At 55.6% G+C, this 13,173-nt stretch overlaps 1 protein-coding gene across 22 annotated transcripts in view; it reads right to left on the reverse strand.

Annotated features, from left to right (window-relative positions):
• Positions 1 to 256: 256 nt before the first annotated feature.
• PCBP3 (poly(rC) binding protein 3) overlaps positions 257 to 13,173 on the reverse strand; it is a 54,260-nt gene continuing 41,343 nt past the window's right edge. For 12 of the 22 annotated variants that reach the window (XM_027903990.1, XM_027903992.1, XM_027904008.1 and 9 more), the window contains 3 exons: positions 11,853 to 11,905; positions 8,942 to 9,111; positions 257 to 623 (listed from right to left, as the gene is read on the reverse strand). In XM_027903990.1, the coding sequence (XP_027759791.1) occupies positions 578 to 623; positions 8,942 to 9,111; positions 11,853 to 11,905 (269 nt within the window). In that variant the 3' untranslated portion in view covers positions 257 to 577. Of the gene's footprint in view, positions 624 to 6,213; positions 7,174 to 8,941; positions 9,112 to 11,852; positions 11,906 to 13,173 lie in introns of those variants that run through there. The other 10 variants (XM_027904009.1, XM_027904006.1, XM_027904003.1 and 7 more) reach the window with 3 other exon arrangements.

Raw genomic sequence — 13,173 nt, forward strand, 5'->3', positions numbered from 1 at the left:
ATTTCCTGATGCCGAGTGGAGCCAGGGCTCTGAGGCCCATTTTCCAAACCGTGGTTTGCTCCATGGGTCTGTGTGGGCTGTGATTCCCTGTTAACCATCCTGGGAGGAACGAGGCTTTTGTGCTACTGGGGCTCACCCCCAGCATCCCTCCCATCACCCTCCCCACGGACACCCCACCGCCCAAACCGTGGCTCCCCAGCCTCACCCCACTCACCACGGAGGGGGCACCTCGAGCAACAAAAGCTTTATTGCAATGACACAAATCAGCCACGAAATACATTGCAAAGCGGCGGGGGCGCGGGGGGCGATGACGGAGCGCAGAGGGGGGCGATGGGAAGCGCTGGCTCGCGGGAGTGGGCACTGGCTGCGAGCTGCTGTCCCCCTGCGAGCCGCTGCTCGAGCCCCCCCAGCCCCGCTGCTGCCCCAGCAGGGCCTGGGCAGCCACGGGCAGGGGGAATTGGGCAGCTGGCCCGAAGGGTGCCACGGAGGAGTTGGAGAAGCTCACGGGAAGCCGGCAGCGTCTTCAGAGGGGGCTCAAGCGTCAGCCACTGGCACCACGTCAGCTGCGGCGCTCCGGTCAGGCGGTAAAGGTGTTCCTCCCGTGGGGATCAGGGTCTGCAGAGCTGGGGGGCAAGCAAGGGAGATGGTCAGGGCTCAGCCAGGGCTCCAACACCGGTGCCTCCCGGCCCCTTAGGCTACACAGACACGGAGAAACTCGGCAGCGTGACGCTGGAATCACCCACACCCCAAAAGCCGAGCTGGAGGAGCTGTGCCCACGCTGAGCTCTGCTACGCCACAACAAGCCTCCCTTTTTTTCCCAGGGCAACTTGCACCTAAACACATCCAACATGAGCTGGGCTGCCACGTGAGCCGAGGTGGCTGCCCAGTGTGCTGTGTGTTTGCCTTGTGGACAGTCACTGGACGCTGAGAGTGACTTTTTGGGAGCTTCAGAGGAGCCATCTCTGTGCCCTACAAACCCATCACTATGAGGATGGTGACCGAGAGAGCTGGTGCTGCTGGCCCCCATCAGCAAGATTTGGGGTGATGAGCAAGGGCATCGCAGGGCTGAGGGTGATGGGCAGCTGAGGGAGGAACAGTGGGGAAGGGCACACACCCCTGCACAACATTTGCACTGCACCATCCTGTGCAGGGAGATCTACTCATGGCAAGGAAATAAATTTTAGCTATGCAACTGGAAATTTGCTTTAAACAAGGAGATGGTGGTTTCCCTGGTTGTTGGGTATGCATCCCTAACTGGATTTGTACAGACAGTTCCTCTGCAGCTCTCCTGTAAGACATCTGGGAGCATGGCTGGGTGCTTAGCAGCATCCCTTGGGAAAACCATATCAACAGCTGCAGCAGAGGCCTCAGGCTACATCCTTGCTACATCGATGTCTTCCCACCAAAAAAAAAAAAAAAAAAAGAACCCCACACCACTAATTGAGTGCTTTTGGATGAGCACATCACGTCTTGCCCCCCTTTGAACTGGGAAATCCCGTCGGATATCCGTTGTGGTTTGATCCCAAGCTATGCATGCAACCCTGGATTCCAGAGTGATGCTGCTCCATCCCTCCATCCTGCTCTCCCCATTGCTGCCAGCTGGCTGTGGTGGCCCATCACCACCATGCCCCCACTTCCACAACGCATCTCACTCCTCCACTGTGCCCTTGCTTCCACGGAGCATCCCACGCCACCAAGTCTCATCTGATGCCTCAAAACCTGGAGAAGCTCCAGAGCCAAGTGTCACTCATCCCCCTTTTTGATCCAGATGTAAATGCTCTTAGACACAGGCTTTCTCTAGGAATAAATAGTGACAGTGCCTGCAGGGAACCGGGACACAGTGCTCCAAAGAGTGCTTCAAATATTCAAGCCCTCATGCACATCACAGCCTCCTCTTTTGGGATCAAAGCAGCTCCTTCTAGAAATAGCACGTGTGTTTTGAATCAGCCACGGGCTGTGGCTCAGCGAGGCGCTCAGATGGGAAGCCTCTTCCCGGCTGCTCCATCTTGTTCTCCGTCTTCTGGCTGGCTTTATTCCCCACGTGTGGAGCGGGCACGAGAATCATTTCTGGGAAGAGACATCCTGTGGTTTAACTGCCTAAACATGAGTGTGAGAATCCAGGGCCAGTCTGGCTTTGCACTTGGCTGGATTTAGTCCATGGGATGCTTTCTGAGTGATCTGGAGCCTCATCTTCCTCTTTGCAGGACAACTGCGCCGAGGCAGTGTGTGTGTGGGGGGGAGGACTGCACATCTGGAGTGGAAGGAGTTGCACATCTGGTACATTCAGTACTTCCTAAAAGTCACTGCCACGTTACCCTTTGGACAGGGGCCTGAGGCTCGCTGCACAGCACAGCAGATTAAGATCTGCAGCTGCATTCTCTTCGAAGGAAAAGCAAAAATATTCCCCCCCTCAGCAGAGTCCCAGCTCCTTGTGATATCCAACGTGGGAGCAGGGGAATTGCACTGAGACCTTGACCTTCCTGTAAGTCATCCCGCCAGCTGCAGCCGCTCCTGCTGCCAGCCAGGACAGAGCATCCCGCCCGGGAGTGCTGGCCTTCCCGGAGGCCACAAGGGATGGAAACCCTCGGGACCTCTCCTGCAAAACCTTGTCCCTCTGCCAGACTGAGCGGCCTGGGGCCAGCAGCACGTGGTGGCTTGTGCCACCGACCTCACCCCTTGGCACGGCCGGTATGACCCGAGATGGATCAGAAGCTGGAAGCAGTGGACGTCCCGGCGCTTCCCACATCCCGGCTGGAGCAGGAGGCGTACAAAAGCTGGTCAATGGGGACACCTAGTGACCAGCCGAGGGGGCCCCGGGGCTGGGGATCGGGATGCCTCTCCCGGGCCTGGCGGCTGCGGCCAGGCAGGGTTGGGAGAGATGCCTTCCCTCCCTGGGGCCAAGGAGAAAATGAGACGAAGCACTGATCCCTGCCGCGGCACGCAGCGATCCCTCAGAAACCCCACCTCTGCTGGCACTGGAGGGGGGAAATTACCCTTGCTAATGGGCCATGAGCTTGGAATTAGCATAATTAAAAGTGACTAGCATGGATACACAACAAACCCCCGAAAAACAGCTCAAAGAGAGTATGAAATTTAAAGAGTCTCCCTGGTGAAAGTCACTTTCCCTTAAGGGAAACGGTCTATTTTTTTTCAACCTTATTATGTACTAGATTTGCAAATACAGTCGTGGGGGTGGGGGGAGGGGGAGTAGTATATAACAATACTCCAAACAATTTGGGGGGCACAACAAGGATATATGGGGGGAGTGGAGACCTTCAGCTGAGGACAAGGGGCTGAAGAAAGACCTCAGCTGGCCCCTCCCTGATGGAGACCCCCACACTCTGGGGGCATTGGACCAATACTTTCCAGTCAAAGTCACAATTTCCCACAAAATAACTCATTCCCAAAGAGTCTGACTGAGCTGGATGCTTCTAGAAATGTTGAATTATTCTGGCTGGATAAAATGCATTGTTTTGGGAGAGAAAAGCAACGTATAAAAGCTATTCTGTTGATTAGCTGGGACATTCAGCTTGTATGGAATATTCAGCACAATATTAGAAGTTTTTCCCAGAGGCATGGATGTGCATGCCTCACTGGAGCATTTTTAAGTCCATCCAAAATGGAAACCCAAGACCTATCGCAAATCAAAAGCAAAACACCGAGGCTCCTTCCAAAGAAAGCAGCAAATCTCCTTTTAAGCCATCCTGAAGAAACCAAAGCCGAGCTTGATCCATTCCTTGTGATTTTGTTGTTATCCTCCTTGTCATCAACATGCTCCCAGGGGATGCTGCAGCGCTTCCAACACCTCTTTCTCCAAAGCACCTTCAAGCCCAGATGATGATGGATAAGCTTGACTAAAGAGATGTTGCAAAGTCAAAGGGATTGCCAGCAGGAGGGGTGCCTTGGGTTGTCCCGTGCAGGGCCAGTATGTTCCTTGTGGATCCCTTCCATCCCAGGATATTCCACGATTCTATGACTGTACAGTTCTCCTGAGGTGACTGCTACTGCTTGGACTGCCCCTTGTCCCCTGTGGCCTTGTCCACCATTCCCTGGAGAGCTCCCCTGAGCACAGGTATCCATATCCATATCCAACCTCCTCTCCTTCACCATCCATTCCTGTGGTGGCTTTTCCGCAGTCTGGCTGGCTGATGGATGCGTGGCAGCGTGGCTGGATTGGGGATGGCACCTGCAGGGGGATGTTATCCGTGGGTTTGCTGGCGTGGGGAGGTGTGTAGAGGAGTTGCTGCTGTCTGCTCCCCCTCTCCAGTAGCCTCTGAGCTCGGCTGCATCTGGCAGACCCAATCTGGCATCTGCTATTTTGGGCAGTGCTGTCTCAGTGGAGGTGGGGAACGGCGCTGGGAGCACAGCGCACACAGAGCAAAGGAATTCAGGGCAGATGTGATCTGCAGAAACCACCAATTCCCAGGCAAAGCCATTTCCACCTTCGCTGCCATCGGGATGCGGTTGTTGGTGCCCCCAGATGTACAAACCCCACAACCGTGTTGTTGGCTTGTGATGGATTTCTCGGCCTTGGTCAATGTGGTGGTGGTGCTGCTGCTGCTGCTGCTGTGTCTCCATCACCTGGAAGGTCTCCCTGTGCTCTGGTTCGTTCTCCAGCCCCATGGAAGAGCTGACAATGGCGAGGTGGGCTGGCTCTCTCCATGCACCATTCCCCTCCGAGGGGGCATCACCCCAGGCCACTGCTCCCACTGGTGGTGGCAGTGGGATGTGGAGCTTTTGCCATGGCTCTCCCCCCATCCCCAGGCCACTAGAGTGGCTCTGGGCATGCTGCTGGGTGGTTATTTTCATGCTGGGTCTCACACATGGATATTTCATCCCTTCAGTGGGAAAAATACTTGGTCTAAAGGAGAGTGAGGAACAGGAGAAGATGAGGAGTGCCAGTTGCCCACAACTGACTCACCACCTTGGCAGGTGGTTCTGTGCTTGTGCTGGACAGTCACCAACCTGGGGGAGGCACCATTTGGTGCCTGACACCCTCCATCCTCAGCATCAGCACAAATACAAGGGGGAGGTGATGCCAGCGGACGCTACTGGCTCCACCTGAGCCCACGGCAGCACTGCCCAAAGCATCTCCACTTCTCCAGATGGGGAATCAGGGGGTGGTCTTCAGTATGTCTGCTGCTGGACCACCCCAAAAGGCACAGCTGAACCCAGAGTGCCAGGAGGAGCAGAGCAAGGGGTTGGGAACGGGCAACAAAGCATCTTATGGAGGATCTGGGAGCACCTGTAACCACAGAGGCTCCGAATGCTCCGGAGAGCCGAGCATGTATCTGTTTTAGGACACCAGGGCTGAGCAAATGACTGATGCCCGGCAGCAGGGGCTGGCAGCCACCTTCACCTTCCAGAGCCCCTCAGCTGTGCTCTCATCCCTGCCAGCTCCCTGCTGGAGCCCACAACCCCCTGCCCATCTTTGGCTCCGCTGATGCGGTGGCATCACCCGAGGTCCCTGTGAGTGCTGAGCAGCCAGCGCTGAAGGCAGGAGGAGAAGTGATCCAGCATCCCAGCAGGAAGAAAGGTGGGAAGCTGCCAGTGGTCCCTGCTGGCACTGAGGGTGGAAGAGAGGGAAAGGCCATGAAGTCTTGGGGCTCACCTGGAAAAACAATATATTTCCCATGTGGTACAGTGCAAAACTGTACCGTGCGGCTGCTTCAGCTGTCTGGGGACATGGTGCATCATGATCCCCTCATTTGCAGTCTGAGAAAAGGGACAGTCAGGAATTAACAGGTGGAAAACACACTTGTTTTCCTGTTTGAGAGGTAGGAGAGAGAATAGAAGCTTGGAAACAGAAGGCAGGACTGGGCATAGAGGGTCTTGGGGAAGGGTGTGGGGCACAGACATGGCAGATCCGTCCAGACAAGGGGGCAGTGAGAGATGCTGGTTGTTGTACCATAACTTGAAAATCAATCTTAAGGAAAACCAAAAGATTATGCAAGCCAAATACTCTCCCTTTGGAAAAGGACAGAAAGCGTGGAATCACTTAGGAAGTGCATCACTCGTGGGGACCTTCTCTAAACAAAATAAAATAAAAAAATTACGATGGTGATGGTAATAATAATAATAGCAATGAAGAACTATGGTATACAACCCCCACCTTCCCTCCAAGCAGCTAAAAAGGTGTGGGAGAATGCAGAGGGAAGGATGGGGCTGGAGTTGGTGGGGCGACCCAGGAGAAGAACAGTCGGAGCCCATTGGTACCAGAGCTGCACAGACATTTATTGAACACAAACAACGACAAACACAGCCAGCTCACAGAGCTTCCTGAGCTATCGTCCAAAGGTTTTGCCTGGGGGGAATTGCCAAAAGAGCGCTTCCAAAGGCCCCTGGGGGTGTGAATCCCATACAGCTGAGTCCTTCCCACTTCCAGTTTCTGATTAGTTAAAAAAAAAAAAAAGGAGCGTTTGTGTGTGTGTGTATGTGTGTGTGTGTGTGTGTGATTCCCTTAATTTAGCACGAAAAAGGGCTTGTCTGGACCATGCCATGTTCAAAGAGAGAAGCCTGCGGGTGAACCTTGGCTCCCCCACCTTCCGCTTCCCAAATAACACAGGGTGAAAACTACGCCCTAACCCCCCAAGGGCAGGGATGTGAGGCGGCAAAGGTGAGCCAGGACAAGCAAGAGGGAGCACCAAAGGAAGGAGGGTGAGAAAAGTAAGTCATCTGAAGCACGCACAGCTCTGGTTGGCATCACATATGTCCATAGGCTACAGAAAGTACCGCCAATGTCAACTCAAACGTGTAAGTAGCTACGCTAGACTGACACTAGAGAGACCCTGTCATCTCCTGAAGTCTCACCAGTGAGAAAAAAACCCCACCCCTCTCCCCCCTCCCCCATCCCCCAAAAGCAGATGAAATATTAACACCGTACGCTGAAAACAAGGACCATAACCAAAGAGTTTGGGAGCAGCCTCGGGAGCACAGCAAGGAGCTTGTAAAGACCCGTTCCAGTGTGTGCATATGCGTGTGTGTGTTTATATATATCTATATATATTCGTTAGTAAAGAAAAGAGTATCTGTGGAGGCAAAGGGAAGACGGTAAATGTACAGGCAGTACAGGCTGGGTGGAGTGCCGGTGGCTGGAGAGGGTCGGGTGGTGCGGAGTGGAGGATGGTGGGTGGAAATTAGAGTGCGCCCATTCCAGTGACCTCAGACGTCAGCCTAGAATAGACAGGGGCAGAGAGAGGGGTGGGGGGGAGACAAAAAACAAGCGCTTAATCACCGGAGCAGAAAAGAAAACAAAGACCCCGTGGGGCAGTGCTCCTCCTCTTGCCAACGCCCTGCTTAGACGGGGTGGGCAGAGCAGCTCTGGGTGGCTTGGGGTCCCCTGTGGAGGGCACGGCGGGGGGGGGGGGGGCTGGAGCACAGAGCCACCATAATGGCTGGCTGCCTTCCCCACTCCTCACAAGCTGCCAGGTAGTGCCCGTTACCATCACCGTGTTGTAGCAGAGATGTCACCCACCAGAGGCAGGAGACAACCCAGCGCACGGCTTCCCTTCTAGAAGCGTCCCTCCCACGGGGGACAGGCAGCTGTGCCATCTCCCCCGGCTGCTTTGTTTTGCTCTGGTTTGGAAACTGTGGGAGAAAAGCCGAGCCCCATCCTGCCCCTCCCCGCCCATCAGGTCATCTCTGCACAGGTGGCAGCTCAGCCAGCCCTTCCCAGCAGTGAAGAGCCGCTTGGTTTTCTTTTCTTTCTCTCTCTTGTCTCAGGAGGTGGGAGGGGGGGGGATTTGCAAGGAGCTGCGGGAAAGCTGCTCAGCCATGCCCGTGGAGGATTGGGGGGGGGGGGCCTGGCCCCACCCCTCACCTACAGAGGTGGAGAGGTGCCACGGGCATGGGCAGTGGGACAGCAGGGTGGGTAGGGATGACGGGGGTCTAATTGCGGGTCGGGGCTGAGGCGGGTTGGGTGCAAGGGGGAGAAAGCACATACAGACCTCACCGGTGCTCCCAGCCCACACCCCAACAAACGCCAGAGTCGCCGCCAACAGCCCCCCGTCCTCGGGACCCTGCCGGCAGCCTCCTGCAGCTGCACACATCCGACGCGTTGGCACGGCATCGATCCTGCCCGCAGCCGAGGGCACGCACGGGTGGATGGGCTTGCTCGGGCGGCCGTGCCAGGCGGGTGTAAAGCCAGCGTGAAGGTCCCGCATCCCCTTTTAAACTCGCTATCCGTGAGTCCACAGACACAGGCAAACAGGTCTGAGCGAGCGCCCCGGACACAGCTCACTGCCAGCAAGGAGCTAGACCCCGACTCGTCTCTCCAGCTACACCTCCCCTGCACGCTCCCCTCGCAGCGCCTTGCTGGACCCCTGGTCCCCCTTGGCGCGGGCTGCATCTCCCCCCAGGCCTGCGGCAGTTTTGGGAACCCTCGGCCGCTGTGAAGTCCTGCTGCGCCAAGCTTTTCGTGGTGGAAAGGAAGCAATCAGGCCGCTCCCACGTCTTGTGTTTATTGGGCTGATTACTCTCACTGAATGGAGGAAAGCCTCTGGGAGGTCTGGAAGCGCGGCGGAAGAGGCAGCGAGCGATGCTGGGATCCCAGCAAGCAGGTCCCAGGTGACGCCTCCCTGCCATCGGCTCAGCTCCATCCCTGTCCCTGTCCCCTGCCTCATCCACAGAGAAAAGACGGCGGCGATTTTGCCCTACCCGTGAGCAAAATCCTTGAGCGAGGGTGGCGGGTGGGCAGGCGCGGCCCGCCGGCGGTGAAGAGGCTCCCGGTCCCCAGCCAAAGCGCCAGCCCGGGGGGAGATGTCCCGCTGGCGACGTCTGGTCCCCGCTCAGAGGTCTCAGCAAGAACACCCTCCGTCCCAGCCGCCTCAGGGAGCCCCTCCTGGCCCGGGAGCGGTGCCGGGAGCGAGGGCTGCTCCCACCAGGCCAGCAGGACGGGGGTCGGCCGTGGCAGGAGGCGGCGGAGGTCTGCGGGGGGTCTCACCTGGCGTTGATGAGGTACTGCGCAAGGCTGATGTTTGCTGGGGTTCCTGTGATGGTAATTTGGCGCTCCGATGACCCTTCCGTGGCGTTGGCGATTTTGATCTGCGCTCCCGACATCTGCCGAATTTCATTGATTTTGGTCCCTTGGCGTCCGATTATGCAGCCTATTAGCTGGGAAAGAAAGCACGGAGGGAAGGTCTGAGAAGCGGCAGCTCTGGCCGTCGCCGGGTGCGACGCGAGCGCAGCTGCGTGGCCCTGGGGCGCGGGTGACCTTAGTGCTCATGAAAACAGGAGAGGGACAGCCCGGGGCGGGGGGTGTGAATCCCACCTGCACACGAGCATGGTCCTCCCAGGACTCATCCAGCAGCCTGTCCTGCTCTGCTCCTTGGGGTAGGGGGGTAAAAAAACCCTTGCATTATCCTCCACACCATGCCCAGCATCTCAGAGGGCTTCAAGGAGGGCTTGTTTCAGTAATAATAATAATAATTTTTCTGGTCTAATAAATGGCCGACGTTTTGCAAGTTACTTATCCTTTTGCCAGTTACAGCAAACCCAGAGGTGGTTTGGACATGTTACTAGAAGGAAACAAGCCCTCTGCCTTTGCTGGGGACAGCCCAACCCCAGGAGCCCCCTTGTCAGCTGCTGCAGTCACCCCATCCCACATTCCTCCTGTCCCACTGGGATGCCCTCACTGCCTCTGTTACCCCCTCTGTCTCTTTCAGTGCAAACCAACAGCTCACTGGCATGCACGGGAGACCCGCAGAAGAGGTGACTCCTACTTAAAAACACACCTTTCACACTCTTGTGAAAAAATCAGAGCCAGCTGGGGGTTTGAATACACGCAAACATCCATCCCTTGAATTTCCTCAGTGGTCCTCAGTGGTTTGAATTTCCTCAGTGGTCTTTGGTTTTGCTCATTTGTGCATCAAACGATAGTTCCCTCAGACCTGATCTCTGAAGCTTAGTGGCACATACCAAGATATCCAGATTGACCAAAAACAGGCATGAGGTGTTTCTGCATCCCCTTTTGGACCTCTGAGCTCTCTTCCGAGGTTGCGCCTGGGCATTTTATCTGTGGGATGTTCATCTTGGCAGCTGCTGGATTTCTGCCACGGCAGAAGTGGAGACGACTACTCCTCCAAATGTTCGCTGATCCTTTGGTCAGGCCATGGGGCTCCCATGTGGTGGTTTGTCCCATGTGGAGTTGAATATACACTGGAAGGGCATCAACTGTTTTGGGGGCTGTAGTGGGTTGTTCAGCCCAATGGCCGCCCATCCTGGTCTTCAGAGCACAGAAATAACTCGGGGATGTTTCAGCAAATTAAACTCTGACAGGGAGACCCGAGGAATCAAACCATTCAGGCAGATGTGCAGCAACACCCAAGTTGAACAGCATTCAAGTTTCTCCTGACAGTCAGAGAAGGGGCAAGATGTTCATAATCAGACTCCCTTCAACTGCAGCACAACTCCAAGCTATACCACTAAAACATGCCAGGAGACCCTTAAAGAAAATCAAACCGGTCCTCTGCTTCCAGGGAAGGTGGCTGTGAGCATTTAAAAGCCTCCAAAACAACAGGAAGAAGAGGCAGGGAGGAATTTTTCAAGATGCAGGTGATGACATTTAAAGTTGTCCAGGTCTGGTGAGAGCCGGGTCCCCGGCGAGTGAACGCTCTGAGTGCTCCTGGGTTCCGGGAGGTCCCCCGCATCCTTTCCTCCTACCCTTTTGCAAGGGGTCTCTTGGTACTTCTGAAGATTGCTGTGATCCTCCAAGCTCCACAGGGACACAGCTATTGGAACCTCGGGAGCACCTGCGGAGCTCCCTGAAGTATCCTGGGGAGAGGTCCTTGCTGGGCGGACAGAGGCAGATGATTGGGGATCAATCTCCCGCAGACTCTGCAGATCCTGCAGATCCCTTCCATGGTGGTTGGCCTCGGGGTGAAGCATCTCTGGGGGGTTTCAGCCGGCAGATGCTCAGAGGCTGTGGCACTGCCAGGTCTCTCGGGCAGAAGAAGGTCTTGGCAGAGGTTCCTGGCAGCTTCAGCCGGGCTCACTGCCCTTCCCTCGCGCTGCTGGGTGCCAGTGAACAGCAGGAAGAGGCAGCAACAGCTGCCACACCCCATCCAGAAACCCCTGATAAGGAGGGGCTGAAGGTGCTTGCTGGTGATGGAGTTGGGGACAGAGGCTGGCTGTCCTCCTGCTGCTTGCCCTCCTCCTGATCTGAGCACAGATCGGTTCTCTAATCCACAGAAACCGGTGGGCCAGTCCAGAAGCAAGCGAGACACGTGAATCCAGGTGCTGGCTGTGCTGTGCTCTCCATCCCACCTCCGGAGCATCCCCAAGCACCCTGCCCAGCGTTACTCCGGCCTCGTCCCGGCAATTATCCCAGTCCAACACCCACATTACCACAACGCCTCCATCTGTGAGACCCCAAAGCTGCCTGCCACCAGCACTAAGATGAGACGCACCGCCCTTCACATGCTCGTGTGGCACTTTGTGGCACGAGAAATGTTATTTACTTACCTCCTTTTCCACACCACCCCCAGCCCCCTCCACTACCCTTGAGCTGAAACATCGTCTCAGACGTGCCAGTGCCCGATTAAGCAATTAAGAGTTTAATCAGGGCTGGCATGGGAGCTCTCTCCCTTTCCCAGTGCTATCAACTGGGCATGTTTCATGAGCACTGAGTTCACTTGGAAAGGGAAATAGAGCATTAAGGATTGTACCTAGGGAAGCTACCGACAGAGCACTTTATGCTGCAGCTTGATACCCAACGGACTGCACATGGATGAGGAACATGGTGAAGGGGCATCTCTAAATATATTTAACAAAGCCATCTGGCTGCAGCTTATACTTATATATATACACACAGACACACACACAGACATGCCAAGGAAGCACTTGGATCTACTTACATCATTGGGAATGGTGAGTTCATGAGTACTGGCCGGGGGACTGGCATCCAAACCTGGGCATATGCAAGGAGACAGGGTTATTAGAGCTTGCAGAGGCAGCCCGGTGGAGCTCCGCTGCTTTCCCGCAACAGTCAACACTGCAAAGGCTGCGTCCTGCTCCGGGATGGGAGGGGAAGGGGATCACACACTCTGGGACAAGGAGGGGGAAGATGGTTGCTACCTGACTCTGCTGGAGCTGCGTGTCACCTTCCCTGCATCCCCTGAGCTGCCCCATGAGTGCCTCGCTTCCTTCCCACCCTTCCTCCTCCCGCTGGGAACGGCTTCAGAGGAGGGTGCAAGGTTCCAGCATCGCCAGGGAGAGGTGGGAAAAACACCTTTCCACGCAGCAGCAGAGAGCATGCCGGCTAGAACCCCCACCAGCCCAGCAGGAATGCTGCCCATGCACCCTCCAGCCCTCTCTGGATGCAGCAGCATCCATTGAGCTGCTCGGGTATGACATCAGCTTGGTGCCCCCAAACCGGTTTCCCCTGGGGATCCGGCAGCACTGGCACAGGTCCTTTGCAAGTTAAAGCCCCGCAGACTCACCCTAAATTTAAGCCAGACTGCTAAGACATGCAACCTAGCTGGACCCAGGACCAGCTGTCCCTCTCAGTCCCAAGGGAAAGCAAGATAAACGGTGTGGAGATTCAGATCCTGCTTCCCTACAAAATTACACGTCAAAGAGCAAAGGCAGTGGCGTGCTTCCTCCCAGCCTCTCCTGGATCAGGGAGAGCTCTCTCCTCCATGGTAGGAATTGCTGGAGCCAGCAGCATACCCTGTGTGTGCAGCTCCAGAGGTGAGAGGACACCATGCCAGGTCAAAGCCTGCCTCTCCCACGATTTTCCATATTAAATCACCTCAGTGCCAAAGCAGGGATGTCCTATGCCAAATCTGCAAGAAAGAAGCTGTCTGGTGGCTGACAGGAATTCTCAGTAACTGGAAAAAACCCACACCCTTATCCTTATGACATAAACCACTGATAAAGGCTTTTAAGAGCACAAGAGACTGCCAGGCCTGTATCTGTGGAAAGGGGAGTAAGTAGGTGCAGAATGAAGAAAATAAGGAGGCTGGAAATGCAGGGCTGCTGCAACAGAAGACAGCAGCAGCACCAAATTCCTCACATATTTCCATCTAGGGCATCAGCACTGAGAAAGAGGAGCTCCAGGTATCTTTGATGTGCTTGTGCATGATGTTAGGCTGTTAAGAAGTGAGGGTGGTGGGGCCCTGGCACAGATTGTCCACAGAAGCTGTGGCTGCCCCTGGATCCCTGGAAGTGTTCAAG

Source organism: Empidonax traillii, unplaced genomic scaffold (assembly GCF_003031625.1).
Source record: "Empidonax traillii isolate 1590-97213 ecotype Southwest subspecies unplaced genomic scaffold, ASM303162v1 scaffold1004:size452305, whole genome shotgun sequence".
NCBI lineage: Eukaryota > Metazoa > Chordata > Aves > Passeriformes > Tyrannidae > Empidonax > Empidonax traillii.